This window comes from Podarcis vaucheri, assembly GCF_965113315.1.
Source record: "Podarcis vaucheri genome assembly, chromosome: 1".
NCBI lineage: Eukaryota > Metazoa > Chordata > Lepidosauria > Squamata > Lacertidae > Podarcis > Podarcis vaucheri.
In genome coordinates, this window is record NC_138759.1 from 132,609,354 (window position 1) to 132,629,421 (window position 20,068).

The 20,068-nt window shown below is 46.6% G+C and overlaps 1 protein-coding gene across 1 annotated transcript in view; it reads right to left on the reverse strand.

The window, feature by feature from the left end:
- The window catches only part of DYTN (dystrotelin), a 42,800-nt gene that overhangs the window by 19,920 nt on the left and 2,812 nt on the right, over window positions 1-20,068 (reverse strand). Inside the window, exons 3-11 of the mRNA XM_082239753.1 lie at window positions 19,315-19,389; window positions 17,879-18,080; window positions 15,177-15,262; window positions 12,285-12,382; window positions 10,543-10,614; window positions 8,465-8,628; window positions 7,659-7,770; window positions 5,899-6,044; window positions 1,476-1,647 (exon numbers count right to left, since the gene is read on the reverse strand). Coding sequence (XP_082095879.1) covers window positions 1,476-1,647; window positions 5,899-6,044; window positions 7,659-7,770; window positions 8,465-8,628; window positions 10,543-10,614; window positions 12,285-12,382; window positions 15,177-15,262; window positions 17,879-18,080; window positions 19,315-19,389 — 1,127 coding nt within the window. The remainder of the gene's footprint in view (window positions 1-1,475; window positions 1,648-5,898; window positions 6,045-7,658; window positions 7,771-8,464; window positions 8,629-10,542; window positions 10,615-12,284; window positions 12,383-15,176; window positions 15,263-17,878; window positions 18,081-19,314; window positions 19,390-20,068) is intronic.

Consider the following 20,068-nt stretch of genomic DNA (forward strand, 5'->3'; position numbering starts at 1 on the left):
ATTATTATTATTATTATAAGAATGGCTTCTAAAAGCCATGCAGTCTGAGCAATCAGCTCTGACCTCTCTCTTTACATGCTGAGCTTCTCAGGTAGACTGAAGGGGAATAAAAGCCTTGATTGCCTTCATCGCAAGCCTGGCAGGACAGCTTACTCTATGGCATTAACCCCTTCATGCATTAATTAGACTTAAGTATGTTAGTCATATGGGACGCGGGTGGCGCTGTGGGTTAAAGCCTCAGCGCCTAGGGCTTGCCGATCGAAAGGTCGGCAGTTCGAATCCCCGCGGCGGGGTGTGCTCCCGTCGTTCGGTCCCAGCGCCTGCCAACCTAGCAGTTCGAAAGCACCCCCGGGTGCAAGTAGATAAATAGGTACCGCTTACCAGCGGGAAGGTAAACGGCGTTCCGTGTGCTGCGCTGGCTCGCCAGATGCAGCTTTGTCACGCTGGCCACGTGACCCGGAAGTGTCTCCGGACAGCGCTGGCCCCCGGCCTATAGATGTGAGATGGGCGCACAAACCCCAGAGTCTGTCAAGACTGGCCCGTTCGGGCAGGGGTACCTTTACCTTTACCTTTATGTTAGTCATAGGGATGCGGGTGACGCTCTGGGTTAAACCACAGAGCCTAGGACTTGCCGATCAGAAGATCGGCGGTTCGAATCCCCGCGACAGGGTGAGCTCCCGTTGCTCGGTCCCTGCTCCTGCCAACCTAGCAGTTCGAAAGCACGTCAAAGTGCAAGTAGATAAATAGGTACCACTCTGGCGGGAAGGTAAACGGCGTTTCCGTGTGCTGCCCTGGTGCCGGTTCGCCAGAGCAGTTTCGTCACACTGGCCACGTGACCTGGAAGTGTCTGCGGACAGCGCTGGCTCCCGGCCTCTAGAGTGAGATGAGCACGCAACCCTAGAGTCTGTCAAGACTGGCCCGTACGGGCAGGGGTACCTTTACCTTTACTTTATGTTAGTCATAGGGATGCGGGTGGCACTGTGGGTTAAACCACAGAGCCTAGAACTTGCCGATCAGAAGATCGGCGGTTCAAATCCCCGCGACAGGGTGAGCTTCCATTGCTTGGTCCCTGCTCCTGCCAACCTAGCAGTTCGAAAGCACATCAAAGTGCAAGTAGATAAATAGGTACCACTCTGGCGGGAAGGTAAACGGCGTTTCCGTGCGCTGCTCTGGTTCGCCAGAAGCGGCTTAGTCATGCTGACCACATGACCCGGAAGCTGTCTGCGGACAAACGCCGGCTCCCTCGGCCAATAAAGCGAGATGAGCGCCGCAACCCCAGAGTCGGTCACGACTGGACCTAATGGTCAGGGGTCCCTTTACCTTTACCTTTATGTTAGTCATATGAGGCTGGTTATCCCACAGGATCTTCATTATATTAAGAAAAATATGCTTACGGGAATGAAATCAAATTTACACCATTTGCAGCTTACAAAGTACCAGCGCATGCTGAGCTGTTGTTTATTGGAGCCCCGTACCTGACTGGATGTTTTCTCTTGATATAGTAGGCTATTGTTGTTTGCCATCATCTGTCCTTGGGATACTTTGCCATCTAAAGGACTGCTTAACTGTCGGTCCAAAGTGCACACTGAGCAGATAGGATGAGATGGCACATGCTGCCTTGAAGAAGTGGAATGACGAGAGCAGAAGCTGCAAAAATAAGGTAGAAAGGAATAAAATGAGATGCTGAACAGGCAGACGAAGGTGATAGACTACATGGGACTGGCTGAAATGACTGGCAGAATCCGAGACCAGGGGAAAGAGACGGCGGAAGAAGATTGGTTGAAATTTAAAATTTATCTTAAGAAATATTGTAAAATTAATGAGTGCTAAAATGTTGCGGTTATAAAAAATAGGGGATTACAGCTGTAAAAGATTAAGTAAAAGAAAAGAATAAGGAAAAATTAGATAAAATCAAGGGGGAGGATTTGCTGAAACAAATTTGGGAATTGGGATGCAGAAAGGGGAGGTATGGGGAAGTCGGTGAAGTAAGTTTTAAGAAAAAAAGGATTCGAAATTATACATGTTTGTTTTTGTGTGTGTATGTTTGTATTGTGTATTGTGTGTGTTTTTATAATTTGTGAAAATCCAATAAACATTTATAAAAAAATAAAATAAAATGAGATGCTGAACAAACTCCCTCCTACCCTCATCCATATGGCAGCCAGAACATTTCCATATAAATAATGTTCTGGATCCAAATAACTGCACAGTTGTTCTGCATATGCAAGAGATGTTTGGAAGTCTGATCAGAAGCCCCCCTGCCCACCATATTGCATAGCAAATCCTCCCATCAAATTAAGAAGAGTTTTCATTTTTCCATGGAAGCAAGAAGAGTTACCGTCGATTGAAGAATGGAGGCTGAAGTTAATGGACTATGCAGAATTAGATAAATTAACAGGAAGGATTCGAAACCGGCGAGACCAGAAATTCACGGAAGACTGGAGTAAATTTACGGACTATTTGAAAAGTAATTGTGAAGAACAGATGACGTTTGTAGAGTTGCAAGAAGTTTTGTGAGGAGTATTATTAGAAGCATTGTAAAAATGGACAAAGGGGAGGATGATTTGTTAAGAGATGTAAAGGCAATATAAAGTTAAGAAATGCATAAGAAGTGGTGAAAACGGTGGATCATCAGAGGTGCTGATGGAAGACCAAAAAGATTGTATAAGTGATAAGTTTAGTGGTACATTTTATAATTTATATGTTAAAATTAATTAAAAAATAGTATAAAAAAACAAATTAAGAAGAGTTTGATAATCTGTTTGATTGTGACATGGAATGGCAGGGATGGGATATCTGCCATTCCAAGAAGAAGTCAGACACTGCAGTGAACAAATGCAAGATTTTGCAGGCACCAAACTTTCCCAGACACAGGCTACATTTGAAGCCTAGCTGAAGACCAGAGCATGGTTTATGGCAGCCAGAAGGCAGCTTGAGATACTAAAATATTACAAGGTTCTTCTGTTACTGAAGCAACTGAACTATCGGGAAGGAAACAAAAAGTTCAGAAGACAGTGAAACTGGAGGGCGGCAGAAGATCCATGAATTAGCAAGTACAAAAGCATTCACCATCAACAGAGGTATCCAATTCACAATTGTTATTTGGAGGCAGTAAAGTAAGAGGCCCTGAGTCCTCACTGGAAGGACAGATCCTGAAGCTGAGGCTCCAATACTTGGGCCACCTCATAAGAAGAGAAGACTCCCTGGAAAAGACCCTGATGTTGGGAAAGATGGAGGGCACAAGGAGAAGGGGACGACAGAGGACGAGATGGTTGGATAGTGTTCTCGAAGCTACCAGCATGAGTTTGACCAAACTGCGGGAGGCAGTGGAAGACAGGAGTGCCTGGCGTGCTCTGGTCCATGGGGTCATGAAGAGTCGGACACGACTAAACGACTAAACAACAACAACAAAAAGTAAGAGGAGGCTTTCAGATGCAGCCACCCAATGCTGACTCAGGGGCATGTACTGAAGATAACCTCTGCCTCCAGCCCTGTGATTCCTTCTTGTTGGCATCTGTCTGTCTTGGCAGACAATGCAAGAGGGCACGTTTGGGGGTGAACTGCTTGAATGAGCAAGAATTGAGGGCTCCAGCCAAGGAGGTCTGGCATCTGTGTGCCATTCTGATGAAGCACATCTTATCTTATCCAGAGAATCTTATCCAGAGAAGCGGACACGGAGCAATGGATCCAAACTACAAGAAAGAAGATTCCACCTAAACATTAGGAAGAACTTCCTGACAGTAAGAGCTGTTTGACAGTGGCATTTGCTGCCAAGGAGTGTGGTGGAGTCTCCTGCTTTGGAGGTCTTTAAGCAGAGGCTTGACAACCATATGTCAGGAGTGCTCTGATGGTGTTTCCTGCTTGGCAGGGGGTTGGACTCAATGGCCCTTGTGGTCTCTTCCAACTCTATGATGCTATGATTCTATGATCTATGTTCTCTCCTCCTCATTGTCCCATGGACCAGGTTTACAGGGCAGCCGGGCAGCCAGTTGGCTTCCTCCTTTGCAATGACTCACCAAGTCAAACACATCCTATCAGCCATGCAGGCATGATGATTGCTGCCCGCCTAAGATTACAAAAATGAGGGTTTGTCAGGAAGCTGCCAGACCAGGAGGATACGTGGCTGGCAGAACATGACGCACATTGTGCAAATATGCACACACAATGCCCATGTAGATATATAGAAGCTTATTGAAAGCGCGTAGGTTTGCCTCCTACATAATCTGAAGACATTTCAAGTGGCGTCTGCAAGGGACATTTTTTTCATAAGTAGTGGGATTGCAAAATTGTTAAGAAATATTGGGAAATGATTTATAACGAAATGAAGAAGATGCTTAGAATAACTTTTGTTAAGAAACCAGAAGCTTTTCTATTAGGTATAACAGGAGTGAAAATACCAGGACCACAAAAAGACTTATTTAAAGTATGCAACTACAGCTGCACGAATACTGCTAGCACAGCACTGGAAAGAAGAAGGTGTCCCAGCTAAAGAAGATTGGGAAGTTAAATTAATGGAAAATGCTGAAATGGCAAAATTGACATTGAAACTAAGAGGAAGAGATGACAACGAGTTGAAAGAAGTCTGGAAGGACTCTATTGCATATATACAGAAGCAAAGTACACAGGTTAATACATTAGCAGGATTCTAGAAATATCTGTAAGGAAATATGAATGGACAACAAGTAATTTTAATGATTTTTTAAAATTAAAATGGACATTTGGTATGATGGTAAACCATGGAACCAGGGAAGGGACTAGGGGTAAGTCAACTTTTCTTTTTTCTTTTTCAATTTCTTGATTTTTTTTCTTTTTTATGTTCAATTATGAATATGTATTATTGATGCTATTGTTGATGTTATTTTTTCTTTTCTTTGTTTTTTTTCCTTTGTTCTTTTTCTGTTTTATATTTGGAAAATTAATAAAATATTATAATAAACAAACACACACACACACAAGTGGAGTCTGCAATGGAAACAAAGAGGAACATTTTCCATTTGCGTTGACCCCTCTGCAGACGAGGGAATGACACCCTTAGGGATTCTGGAAATGCTTCTTTTCTTAATGGCCTGCTCAGCTCAGAAAGCTGAGCACAGGGAAGCAGCAAAGGAAGGAATACATTTTAACATGATAAAGCAACTCATTACGAAGTTATTAGGCTGGAAGTGCAATGCTGAAGCCCAGCTGAAGGCTGACCAGAGGAGGCCTTCTTCCCACGCTCAGTGAAACTGCAAGAAAACAAATTTCGGCTGACATTGGTCCAGGATGGCCGTGAGGAGATTTCACCCCTCCCATACTCAAGAATCTCCTGATGATCTCCTGATGGTCTCTGCTGACTCTCCAGAGAGGAGGAGGCGTGTCCTGCCTATCTACTTATTCTGCCCAGCAACATATCTGTGTGTGAGAGAGAGAGTCAGTCAGTCAGTCAGTGTATCGGAGAAAGTGAGAGTGTTGGAGATCCTAGAGATAAGTGCAGCTGCAGACTCTCAGTGTAGCATTGATTTATGCTTAGAATATTCAGCTCTGTATATAGTTTTGTATCATAGTTGTAGTTATAGAATAAAAGGAAGATATTCTACAGAGCTGCTCTCCGAGTGGTTTATACTCTGCAAGACTCTGCAAAACTCTGCTGCGCAACGACTGTATTATTGAGACAGTGAATCCGGTGTTCTCAGCTCTAAGCTGTGAGTCCACAGCACTGTGACCTGTTCCTGCGAGAAGGAGGTCTCTGGCGGTGCTACCCAGCTCGCCTAGCCCAGTCGGGGTTGAGGTGCATGAGTCCAGTTGGTGCACTGGCTCTAGGGCGATGCTGACAGGCCGCACTGTTGAGAACGTGCTGCCAAGGGCCAGAGAGAAGCAGCCTAAAAGCTACAAACACACAGCATCGAATGATGCACTCACTGTGCATGGCTGTCAGCAGAGTCGCCTGCATCCCCCACCACCATCAAGGTCTTCCTTCTCAGAGCTTCCTTCCTCTCGCAGCGCCCTTGGAGCAAGTTGTTTCGGATGATGCGGAAAAACAACTTTGTCCTCTCCTTTGTGGACACCTGTCCGGGTGGCAGGGCGATGGAGAAAGAAGATGGATATACAAAAGGACAGCTCAGAATGTTAAGAGTTCATAGAATCATAGAATCATGGAGTTGGAAGAGACCACAAGGGCCATCGAGTCCAACCCCCTGCCAAGCAGGAAACACCATCAGAGCACTCCTGACATATGGTTGTCAAGCCTCTGCTTAAAGACCGCCAAAGTAGGAGACTCCACCACACTCCTTGGCAGCAAATTCCACTGTCAAACAGCTCTTACTGTCAGGAAGTTCTTCCTAATGTTTAGGTGGAATCTTCTTTCTTGTAGTTTGGATCCATTGCTCCATGTCCGCTTCTCTGGAGCAGCAGAAAACAACCTTTCTCCCTCCTCTATGTGACATCCTTTTATATATTTGAACATGGCTATCATATCACCCCTTAACCTCCTCTTCTCCAGGCTAAACATGCCCAGCTCCCTTAGCCGTTCCTCATAAGGCATCGTTTCCAGGCCTTTGACCATTTTGGTTGCCCTCCTCTGGACACGTTCCAGTTTGTCAGTGTCTTTCTTGAACTGTGGTGCCCAGAACTGGACACAGTACTCCAGGTGAGGTCTGACCAGAGCAGAATACAGTGGCACTATTACTGAGTTGGCCCAGGTAAGATAAATGAGGGGCGATATGGGTTGGAGGGAGAAAGCTCCTTGGCTGATTTGGAAATGGGGAGGGGAGATGACGAGAGAGATATGTGTAATAGATGAGGAAGGGCTGTAGGAAAGGCGGGGAAGTAAGATTAAAGTGGGGCTCTTGGAGGGAACTGGGGGAAGGTAAAGATTTGTTTATGTAAATACAATAACCAGCAGAGGGCCTTCTGGCGGTTCCCTCACTGTGAGAAGTGAGGTTACAGGGAACCAGGCAGAGGGCCTTTTCGGTAGTGGCGCCTGCCCTGTGGAATGCCCCCCCCCAAGAGATGTCAAGGAAATAAACAACTATCTGACTTTTAGAAGACATCTGACTGCAGCCCTGCTGTTTATCACTTGAAGTTGCAGACATGGCCTCACATGACTCATCGCCACCCCATCATGACCAATAAATCCCTCCAACACAGAATCCAAGATGTCGGGCTGCAGTCAGCAGGGCTGCAGTCAGATGTCTTCTAAATTATTATTAGTATTAGTATTATTACAAAATTATTACAAAAACTAAAAACCGCAAAATTATAAATGCAGCCCCGAACAGCAGTATTAGCACTACACCCGAAAAGCTTTCATTCAGAAAGAAAGCCACATTTGCCTGGTGCCAAAAGGACAATGAACCAGGTGTCAAGAGAATCTCTGTGAGGAGAGGACTCCACAAATGGGGTGCCACCATTGAGAAAGGCCCTCTCTTTCTGCTAGGCACCCACTTCGCCTTAGATCAGGGGTGGGGAAACCTCCAGCCCTGGAACCCCTATTCAGAGATTGGGGTGGCATGCAACAATATATTGTGGCTAAAATATCATCCTTTCATTTTCTAGGAAATAACTCTTTCTTAACACAATGATGCATGCCAGAATGTAAACTTAGCACCAACCACCCAGTTAACTCAGGATTCAGTAGACTAGTAGACTGAGCAATAGAAGTGAATGGGTCCACGACTAACCGGCACACAGTGTTCCATCACAGGGTGAGATTTCTTGTGAGGTTTGCAGAGTTGTCCGGTAAAGAAACAGACTTGGCAAATGTCAAAGTTCAGGCACTTCAGGCAACGATACCTGGCCAGACAAGAAATGAAAACCTAGTGAAGACCAGTAGGTATGGAGAGAGAAATGCAATTCAGTCTCCATTTACAGCAAATTTATTAAATCTGCCCTGACTGTCCAAATCAATATGAGAACCAGAATGCAGCCATCCTTCCAAATTCACACTTATCTGAATTTGTGGTGCAGTTCTCCAGTCAATGTTTACAAAAATGCACATATTACCGGGGGGCGGAGGCGGGAGGCGGGATGTGCATTAAAATGAAGATACTAGTGAAATTAATATTCAGGAATGTATTACACTAAGAGAAACTGCTTGGGGGAAATGTGCGCATTTGTTAACACTATATACAGGAATATGTTTGTTAGGAGAAATCTGCACTAAAATGTTGAATAGTTTTCAGGAGGGATTAAAAAAAACAACCTGCAAATTGCTGCAGAAATGTGGAGAACTGAATTTAAGATTGGAAAAAATGAGAAATAAAATGAGAAACTGACTTATCCTCCCATCCCTAGTGGGAGATTCACAGAAACGGCTCAATTCACTTGAGAGGAATATCCATGAGTAAATGAAACAAAAAACACCAAACGAGAATTTCCTATACCTCCACGAAACTAGATTCAGCCACCCCTCAAAACTAGATTTTTTGTGCAATTAAGCGGCTGAATCTTTGAATAGCACTGGCCTAGTTATTATGATACAACACACCTTAGTCCAGTGATGGGAAAGCTCTTGCAGATGTTACATTTGACCTGGTGTTTGACCATTTCTGTTGCTGACAATCTGTAGCAGGTGGGGAGCCAGAGAAGGATGGCAGGTTCAGACTGCAGCCAAGCTAAGAACCTTTCTTCATCAACTGCAGAACCCAGAACCTGAAAGAGAACACTAGTCCTTAGCTCAAACAAGAACTTTGTCTCAGGCACAACATGTAGCACAAAGTCTGGCTTTTCACTGGAAAAGATCACTCTAAAAACTAACCCACAGTTTTTTTTACGAGTCTGTGTTGAAATCTCATCTATAATTGCAAAAGAATCCAAATAAGACATACTTAAAGGTAAAGGGACCATGAGGTCCAGTCATGACAGACTCTGGGGTTGCGGCGCTCATCTCGCTTTATTGGCAGAGGGAGCCAGCGTACATGTGGCCAGCATGACAGTCATGTGGCCAGCATGACTAAGCCGCTTCTGGCGAACCAGAGCAGCGCACAGAAATGTTGTTTACCTTCCCGCCGGAGCGGTACCTATTTATCTACTTGCACTTTGACGTGCTTTCGAACTGCTAGGGTGGCAGGAACAGGGACCAAACAATGGGAGCTCACCCCGTTGTGGGGATTTGAATCGCCGACCTCCTGATCAGCAAGTCCTAGGCTCTGTGCTTTAACCCACAGCGCCACCCGCGTCCCTCAAGATATACTTAGAGACCCGTTAAAACCAATGCTCTTAGGTTAGCCCTCTCACTGATGTCAATGGGTCTACTCTATGACTCAGTTGAATACAGTGGTGCCTCGCAAGACAAAAAGAATCCGTTCTGTGATTCTCTTCGTCTAGCGGTTTTTTCGTCTTGCGAAGCAAGCCCATTGACGGATTAGCGGATTAGCGCTATTAGCGGCTTTTAGCGGCTTATCTGCTGATCGGATCAGCTGATAAGCGGCTTAGCGGCTTAGAAAAAGGGGGGGGCGAAAAAACCCCGCAGGAACTCGCAATGCATTGTCGTCTTGCGAAGCAAGCCCATAGGAGATTCGTTTTGCGAAGCACCTCCAAAACGGAAAACTCTTTCGTCTAGCGAGTTTTCCGTCTTGTGAGGCATTTGTCTTGCGGGGCACCACTGTACAACTCTCTGGTTTTGGAGCTAATCTCTATCATGGCCAGGGCTGGCCCACCCATGAGGCAAAGTGAGGCGACTGCCTCAGGCGGCAGGATCCGCAGCAGTGGATTCCAATGTAGATCTTTACCCCAACCCCTCGTTTCTGATGTAGATCTTCGCTCACTACTTCTTCCTGGCTGGGAGGGGGCACCAGTTGTTTGATTCACCTCAGGTGCCAATGGCTGCTAAATCAGGCTGGCGTCCTTGAAATGGAGAGGCTGCTCTCACTGAGGGTGGAGAAAGCAACTGAGAAAGAGCTGCAGTTCTTTCTGAAGACACAGCTCTCCTGCTGAACCAACAACTCTGCTCTGCTCTGCTCTTATGGAGTCTCCAGCCTGAGTCTTGCATGGAACAATCCAGGCAGGACTGACCCACCCATGGGGCAAGGTGGGGTGACCTCCTCAGGCGTCAGGATTCACAGAGGCAGCAGATCGTAATGTAGATCTTTATTTCCTCCTTGTTCCTGATGAAGATCTTCACTCAGCCCTCCGCATAGCTGTCAACTTTTCCCTTTTCTTGTGAGGAATCCTATTCGGAATAAGGGCATTTCCCTTTAAAAAAGGGAAACGTTGACAGCTATGGTCCTCCTTCCCTGGTGGGGAGGGAGGTGCCATTTTGTGGTTCGCCTCAGGTACCAAAATGTATTGGGCCAGCCCTGTATCCACGGTACCACTGAAGCTTCTACTGGGGTCTTTGCTCAAAAAGGACGGAATGTCTTTTGTGACGGTGATAGCAGTCTTCAAGGTCCATAAGATGCAATCTTAAGTGGATCTGGTCTCTTACAGTTCAGGAAATCACTCTGTTTTGTGACAGAAGAATGAAGGGACTGTGCAATTAAGTAATATAACTCAGAAGTGCATTTTCTGCCAGTGAAGATGGTTATATATGACCCAAGCTACATTTGATACTGTATTTTAACTTACCCCACTGAAACAACTCTTCACTGCAATTTCCACGTTAGACAGGTTACGGCGTTCTCCCACGACTGCCAGGATCTGCAAAACACATTGTCACCATAAACCCTCAGCAAAAGACCACCGCCATCAAACGGAATGAGAAGAGGCTATATAAAAATAAAGGGAAGTGAAAAGGGCATTTCTGCCCTGACAAAAGATGACGGGTTTTATTTAAGGTGTCACACCTGAAACTTTAACTCTGTGCATGTATGTTGGCATGTCAGTGCGTTGTCATGACCTAGGGCTCTGGCTGCCCGCCATGAGAGGAAGAGGCTAAGGATTGAGAGGGCATATTAGACTGGGATTTAGCTTCAAAACGAGCCTTTAAGAGCCCTTCCTCTTCAGGAGTTCTGGCACCAAGGGAGCCCATGGTGACAGTGCCTCCATCTTATTCAAGCATCCTTGGAATCTGATGTTTGCCCTTTCTTAACTAGCCGATTCATTCCTCCTTATTGTCTCACCCTCTCTGATCTGCACATCTCATTTTTCCTATCGGATGACACTCAGCTCTATCTGCTGATGGATGGCCACACCGACTCGGCCCCGGACACACGGACCAGATGCTTGGAAGCTGTGGCTGGATGGTTTCGTGGGAGCCGATTGAAACTAAATCCTTCGAAGACAGAGGTCCTCTGGCTGGGTCGGGATGGTATGGGGATGAGGGACCAACTCCCTTCTCTTGCGGGGGCCCAATTAGTGCCATTGCCTTCCGTTAAGAGTTTGGGTGTAATTCTTGATGCCTCCCTTTCCATGGAGGTGCAGGTTACAGCAACAGCCAAGGTGACATTTTTCCACCTTTGCAGTATCAAGCAGTTGGTCCCTTACCTTTCCCGCCCCGACCTGGCCACAGTGATCCTTGCGACGGTCACCTCCAGGCTTGACTACTGTAATTCGCTCGACGTGGGGCTGCCCTTGAAGCTGTCCCAGAAACTCCAGCGGGTGTAGAATGCTGCAGCGAGGCTCCTCATGGGGTCTCTGCCATGGGAGCATATTCACCCAGTGCTTTTCCAGCTGCACTGGCTCCCGGTGGAGTACAGGGTCAGATTTAAGGTGCTGGTTTTGACCTTTAAAGCCCTTCACGGCCTAGGACCCTCGTACCTACGGGACCGCCTCTCCCAGTATGCCCCACGGAGGACCTTAAGGTCCATAAATAGCAACACCCTACAGGTCCCAGGCCCTAAGGAAGTCAGATTAGCCTCAACCAGAGCCAGGGCCTTTTCAACACTGGCTCCGGCCTGGTGGAACGCTCTGTCTCATGAGACCAGGACCCTTCAGGATCTGATTTCTTTCCGCAGGGCCTGTAAGATAGAGTTGTTCTGCCTGGCCTTTGACTTGGAGTCAATTTGATTCCCTCCCCCTTTTTCTTTTTTCCTTTCTCCTCCTGTGATGAGGTTGCATTTTAATGTTTCAATGTTTTAATGTCGTATTTTAATCTTGTTTTTTGAGTTGTATTCATTCAGCTTGTTTTTTTATTGGTTGTTAGCTGCCCTGAGCCTGGCCTTGGCTGGGGAGGGCGGGGTATAAATAAAATTTATTATTATTCTTATTATCTCTCAGTATTCTAGGAGACTCTGAAGTGAACAAACTAGGATGCTCTGGGAATATCCGTCAATCAGATATCCATGTTAGGGCCATGTAGTTTTTCTCACCGGTCTGCTTCAGGAGATTCACCACTTCTCTACTTCCACATTGCACAGTAGCTGAATTACCTGGAGTAAGTCTGTTAGCAGATTCCTCACACCGTTTCGAGAAATATGAGTCCGGCTGGCGCTCCTTCCTGCACAGGTTGCGTAAAGCTGAAAAAAAGCTGCCAGCATCAGAGAACACCAGTCAGAATTCCTGGAGAGTCAAGAGAGTTACCGTATTTTTCGCTCTATAACACGCACCTGACCATAACACGCACATCGTTTTTAGAGGAGGAAAATGGGGGGGGGGGGATTCTGAATGAAACAGTGGATGTATCATTTTTGTGCCTCATGCTGTGGCCACAGACATGTGATCTGATGGTGAATTTGGGGTGACCCAATGCAAAAATCCTGAGAATCTCTGTGGATCTGTGCTTTGTAACCACGTTTTTGCACCATTGCGGCCCCAGGCAACAGTGGGTGCGTGATTTTTTTGGTGCAGGCTGTAGCCATGGACATGCTATGTGATCTGATGGTGGATTTGGGGTGACCCAATGCAAAGATCCTGAGGATCCATGTGGATCTGTGCTTTGTAACCACATTTTAAGTGGGGAGGGAAGGAAAAACACAGAAGGGACAAGGAGCACGAGAGGGGTGTGCAGAGAAGCAGCTGGCTAAGAATGCAGGAGAAGGATTTAACGGGAGGGAGGAAAGGAAGGCAAAAGTCCCCCCCACCCACCCAAGCCTGCCTTCCCCTCTCTCTCCCACCTGCATGTTTTCCGGCTGCCTGCGAGTCCCTAAAATGCTTCCCTGGACGCAGCAGCACCGGAGAACGGAGAGGAATTAGAAGGAAGGACGCGATCCTTTCCTTTCCCCTCTGCTTGCCTGGAGGGGAGGGGATTTGCCTGCTCTTTGTTCCATTTGAGCAAACAGCAACCGAAACAGAAGAGGGTGGGCAGTAAGACCCTGAGGCAGAATGCAGGAAAGCAACAGCTTCCTCTCTCGCGCGATCAAATTTTTGCCTGATTTTTGCGCCTGCACTCGGGCCAGTCGGCTCCAGGGACCACACATTCGCTCAATAACACAGACATTTCTCCTTACTTTTACTTACATTTACTTACATTACTTACTTACTTACATTTTCTCCTTTTTAGGAGAAAAAAATCTGCATGTTATAGAGAGAAAAGTACAGTAATTCCTAGCCTGCGTTCTTCAGGTCATGTATTTGGAGCTGAATGCATGAGACATGTTATGTACTGAGTTGAATAGGATCCAAAATGCAGCAGTCTTATTGGTCCTAGAACAATAGGATTCAGAATGCAGAAGTCTGATTGGTCCTAGAACAATAGGATTCAGAATGCAGAAGTCTGATTGGTCCTAGAACAATAGGATTCAGAATGCAGAAGTCTGATTGGTCCTAGAACAATAGGATTCAGAATGCAGCAGTCTGATTGGTTCTAGAACAATAGGATTCAGAATGCAGCAGTCTGATTGGTCCTAGAACAATGCAGCAGTATGATTGGTCTGCAGGAGCCACCCAATCCAGCTCCAGATGGCAGTGAATCCACAACCTGATTGGCCTACAGGAGAATTCTAGAATTAGCCAATCATGTGCAGCCCATTGTGTAAATAATGTATATAAAGCAGATACTTTGGGGGGGCTTTCATTCCCCCTCACCACTATGAGTTGAATAAAGAGCATGAAATCCACTCTCGACTCTGAGTATATTTCAAGACACAATCATGAACCTGGGTCTCCTCAGTCCTAACCCAACACTCTAACCCAGGCATTCCCAAACCTGGCCTTCCAGATGCTTTGGGACTACAGTTCCCATCATCCCGGACCACTGGTCCTGTTAGCTGGGGATGATGGGAATTGTAGTCCCAAAACATCTGGAGGGCCGAGTTTGGGGGTGCCTGCTCTAACCACTATACCACCAAAGTGCAGTGACATGGCATGATTACACAATTACTTACAATCCAGCATGGAGCTGAATGTATTTAAGCCTGTCCATTTCACTTCGCTTAGCGCAGTTCACTGTGTGCTGCACTGCAGATTTTGTCTCTCTGCCATTTCCTTACTATACTAAGCCTTTGCCTCCAGGAATGGTAATTTTGGGTAATAATGGCACCCTGAGAGAGTCCAAAACTTCTCAATTATGGATCTTCTCAATTTTGCACCCCCCCCAGCTCAGCATCACATGCGGGGGAAACACTTCTAGCACCCTAAATCCAGCACTGCTTGCCTCTGTAAAGGGACGCCTGACCATTAGGTCCAGTCGTGAACGACTCTGGGGTTGCAGCGCTCATCTTGCTTTATTGGCTGAGGGAGCCAACATACAGCTTCCAGGTCATGTGGCTAGCAGGACTACGCTGCTTCTGGCAAACCAGAGCAGCACACAGAAACACCATTTACCTTCCCGCCGGAGTGGTACCTATTTATCTACTTGCACTTTGACGTGCTTTCGAACTGCTAGGTTGGCAGGAGCAGGGACCAAGCAATGGGAGCTCACCCCGTTGTGGGGATTTGAACCGCCGACCTTCTGATCGGCAAGTTCTAGGCTCTATGGTTTAACCCACAGCGCCACCCGCGTCCCTTCCAGGAACAGTAATTTCGCGTAATAATGGCACCCTGAGTAAGGTCAAAACTTGGCACCCCAATGGATCTTCTCAATTATGGATCTTCTCAATTTTGCACCCCTCGTCTCAGCATCCAGTGCGGAGAACCACTTCCAGTGCCCTAAATCCAGCACTGCTTGCCTCTACTGATGCAAAAAGGGAAACTGAGAGGTGTAAAGGAAAAGAGAAACTGCATTTATTTCTGCTATTCTCTTTGGGCAGGCAGTTCATTTTTCACGTTTTTGTCTGTGCTTAGCAAGACTTGATTGCTTACTGTGCAAAAAAGCGTATATGTTTGTCAGCACTCTGAGCCTGACTTGTTGCGGAGAATAAATACAGAAGAGCAATACTGCTTACCTCTATATTTGGTAAGCAGGCCATCCCCTGAGAGAGCGATTAGAGCAGCTGCAGCTGATCGGGGCTGGATAAAGCCCACCCCATTCCTACAATGTAAGAAAAAGGGGCATGAAACAAAAGGAAAATCAGCAGCTGCTACATGAGTGTTAAGTTGTGGGTGAACATATCAGACAACACAGCGATTCTTCAAACAGCTCTTGTTTATTCACAGGCCAGAACAGAACTGAACTGAAGGGTTCAGTCAGCCTGCTTATATAGAGCTCCAGTACAATGTAACTGTAACAATTTTCTAAAACTATCCAATCACTGAACGTCACTTTCGATCCCTTATTTGCATAACTATCTACAGTATCCCCCTGCTGACCCAGGGTGAGAACATCAGTACATAACAATGAGCTATCTCCCAACTTTGGAATTTGAAGTCCCTTTTCCTGACCAAAAGAAGGAGAAAGGTTCTACACCAGCGCCAGGAATCTGAAGCTCTCTAAATGTAGTTTGTTTTATTTACAGTGGTGCCTCGCAAGACGAAATTAATTCGTTCCGCAAGTTTTTTCTTCTTGCGAGTTTTTCGTCTTGCGAAGCACGGTTTCCCATAGGAATGCATTGAAAATCAATTAATGCGTTCCTATGGAAACCGCTTGCCAGGCTGGCGGTGCGGAGAAGGGCTTTTCTCCCCACCGCAAGCCTTCAGGACAGGTACGGGAACAGAGGGGAAGGGGCGCAGCGCTTCTCCTCTGTTCCCGGGGCTTCCGGTGGGAGGAGGGTTTTTCCTCCCCACCGCCAACATTCAGAACAGCATTCTGAATGTTGGCGGTGGGAAGGAAAACCCTCCTCCCACCGCAAGTCTTCAGGACAGCCATCCGAAGGCTGGCGCGGGGAGAAGGGCTTTCCGCCCCACCGCCAGCCTTCGGAGGAGGTCCGAGGACAGTGGGGAAGACGCGCTGCGCTTCCCCGCTGTCCCGGAGATTTCCCTATGGGCTTTCGTCTTGCGAAGGAAGCCCATAGGGAAATTCGTTTTGCGAAGCGCCTCCAAAACGGAAAACCCTTTCGTCTAGCGGGTTTTCCGTCTTGCGAGGCGTTCGTCTTGCGGGGCACCACTGTAATTGTATGCTGCCTTTCCACAATGAGCTGTACTCAAGATGATTTACGACAAAATACAAGAGGTGTGGGTGTCCTGTAAGTCAATGTACAAAACGAGACTAATTCATGCGGGAGAAAAACCCACAATTAAGGAAACACAGACCCCCCAGTGCTGCAACTTCTGTGTCTTTATGACGCTGAGCTACCAGTACCTCCTCCTTTAAGTAGGTGTTAGTGTTACCTGGCATCAAGAAACCAGGTGTGCAATGTCCCCCCCCTCTGCCAATCTCTGCTAGGCACAGGTTGCCCACCTTAGGTCTAGAGCAGTGGTTCCCAACCTTTTTTTGGTTATGCCCCACCTAAGCACCTCTAAAATCCTGATCCCCCCCCAGTGACATATACAGTGGTACCTCGGGTTACAGACACTTCAGGTTACAGACACTTCAGGTTACAGACTCTGCTAACCCAGAAATAGTATCTCAGGTTAAGAACTTTGCTTCAGGATGAGAACAGAAATTGCATGGCAGCGGCGCAGTGGCAGCAGGAGGCCCCATTAGCTAAAGTGGTGCTTCAGGTTAAGAACGGACCTCCAGAACAAATTAAGTTCTTAACCTGAGGTACCCCTGTAATTCTTATTATTCAAAAAGTGAACTCCCATTCACATGGAGGAAGCTAAAAGGCCATTAAAAGTAAAGGGACCTCTAACCATTAGGTCCAGTCGCAGACAACTCTGGGGTTGCAGCGCTCATCTCGCTTTACTGGCCAAGGGAGCCGACGTACAGCTTCTGGGTCATGTGGCCAGCATGACTAAGCCGCTTCTGGCAAACCAGAGCAGCGCACGGAAACACCATTTACCTTCCCGCCAGAGCAGTACCTATTTATCTACTTGCACTTTTGACGTGCTTTCGAACTGCTAGGTTGGCAGGAGCAGGGACCGAGCAATGGGAACTCACCCCATCACGGGGATTCGAACCACTGACCTTCTGATTGGCAAGCCCTAGGCTCTGTGGTTTAAGCCACAGCGCCACCCACGTCCCATTAAGGCCATTAACTTGGTCTAACTCATTCTCAAATTGCCCCCCTTAAAAATCAAATTGCCCCCCTGTGTGTGTGGGGGGGTGCCCCACACTGGGAACCACGGGTCTAGAGCCCATTACTGAGGCCATGATACCATAACCTGCAACCTGAAAACAAACCAGTATGTGTAGGCAGAGATACATGCCATGCCAAATCACCTCTAGGGACATTTTCTGCACCTGTCGATCTGAAAATTGGCCCTAGTTTGGAATTTCCATATACAGTGGTACCTCTGGTTATGTACTTAATTCATTCCGGAGGTCTGTTCTTAACCTGAAGCACCACTTTAGCTAATGGGGCCTCCTGCTGCTGCTGCGCCACCGCTGCACAATTTCTGTTCTCATCCTGAAGCAAAGTTCTTAACCTGAGGTAATATTTCTGGGTTAGCAGAGTCTGTAACCTGAAGTGTATGTAACCCAAGGTACACTGTATATTTATATCTAGAACCATGGATTTTAAAAAACAAATGAACCAGGCATTTTTGCATCAAAACGTGAAGCTGCCATAAATCTGCCATGAGACACTGGGTGCCTCTGTGTTGTCACCTGTCATATGCAGAGGTCAGGAGGCTCAGAGTTAATTCAGCTGCCTTTGGGTCCACCTGGCCTGGCTTCTCTAATCTGGTTCTCTTAAACAGCTCCTTTAGCAGTCGCATGAGTTGCTCCACAGAGAGAGGCTTCTGCTTCTCCGCCCGGCATTTGTGGTTTGGCAGGATTTGCTGAATCAAAGAGACGTCAGTCAACTTGACTGAAAAATAAAGCAACAAATTAATTCCAAAGTCCCACCAGCTCCGAACGAAGAAATTGTCATTCATTATTTCAGCTTCTCACACTGCCTCCTTCAAGACCTCCTCCAAGTTAACTCAGATTTTGTAACTCTTAGTGACTGTGTTCAGACATCACAATAAACCATGGTTTTCACAATGGCGGGAATGAGTGTAGGCTTCTGCATTTCCGGTCCTCTTCTGGCACAGCTGTGAGGATGAGTCTGGAAGATTTCATCCTCCTTTTTCCCATTAATTACAGCTTGTCATGTCACCTGAATTCAGACAAACTGTGATTAATCTTAACGGTGGTTTGCTTGAAACAAGCTAACTTCAAGCACTGGTTTACGAAGCTGGTTTGATTATCAAACCATGGTTAAGATTATCCGCAGTTTACGATTAGGACAATATGCGAAACTGTGGTTAATCCAAAACTGAAGTGAAAGTTTCTTATCTCCGGTTGTTGGGAGCTTCGATGGTGTTTCATTTCTTTAGGTGTCCTTCCTACCTGTTTATCCAGATGAAAACATAATATGCTGAACCCTTAAGTGCCATGCATTGCAGGTTCAACACTGCATTCAACTCAGCTCCTACCATGAGCCAACAGTGTGACGCGGCAGCTAAAAAAGCCAATGGGAAGTAATAGTGCCACTGTATTCTGCTCTGGTCAGACCTCACCTGGAGTACTGTGTCCAGTTCTGGGCACCACAGTTCAAGAAGGACACTGACAAACTGGAACGTGTCCAGAGGAGGGCAACCAAAATGGTCAAAGGCCTGGAAACAATGCCTTATGAGGAACGGCTAAGGGAGCTGGGCATGTTTAGCCTGGAGAAGAGGAGGTTAAGGGGTGATATGATAGCCATGTTCAAATATATAAAAGGATGTCACATAGAGGAGGGAGAAAGGTTGTTTTCTGCTGCTCCAGAGAAGCGGACACGGAGCAATGGATCCAAACTACAAGAAGATTCCACCTAGACATTAGGAAGAACTTCCTGACAGTAAGAGCTGTTTGACAGTGGAATTTGCTGCCGAGGAGTGTGGTGGAGTCTCCTACTTTGGAGGTCTTTAAGCAGAGGCTTGACAACCATATGTCAGGAGTGCTCTGATGGTGTTTCCTGCTTGGCAGGGGGTTGGACTCGATGGTCCTTGTGGTCTCTTCCAACTCTATGATTCTATGATTCTACCAAGTGGCACAGGAGGCCGGACTATTGCACTTACGTTGGCATAGGCTTTGCACAGCACGGAGCTTCAGGGCTGTTCTGTAGACAGAATTCTCAATGGTATTCAGAGCCTCTGTGAAGAGAACGCAGAACATCAGGTAATCAGAGATACATGATACAACATGATACATTTGGAAATACATGGTTCCCCTTTATTGCGTTCATTAACTTCTCTGTAGAAGGTATACGACCTCTGAGCTCTCAGTCATGGCTTCTTCTTGAGAGACTCACTAGCCTGAAGATGTTTGTTGACCTATTTTGTACCTCATGCTATTATTAGGACTCTTCCCCCCCCCATGTGCATTCCTACGTAGGTACTGATGGTGACCTGAAATGCCGTTCACTTTCTGTTTATTATGTTCCTTCCTTTTTCTTATGTACTTTCATCACATTGTTCTTATCCTAACTCTATGAATACAGTGGTACCTCAGGTTAAGAACTTAATTCATTCTGGAGGTCTGTTCTTAACCTGAAACTGTTCTTAACCTGAAGCACCACTTTAGCTAATGGGGCCTCCTGCTGCTGCCGCTGCACAATTAGCTAATGGGGCCTCCTGCTGCTGACGCACCGCTGAAGCATGATTTTTGTTCTCATCCTGAAGCATAGTTCTTAACCTGAAGCACTATTTCTGGATTAGGGGAGTCTGTAACCTGAAGCGTATGTAACCTGAGGTGTCTGTAACCCAAGGTACTACCGTAGACAGTTTTGAAACAAGAAGGGGGGGGGTGAACTGTTTGAAGGAAGGAACAGTC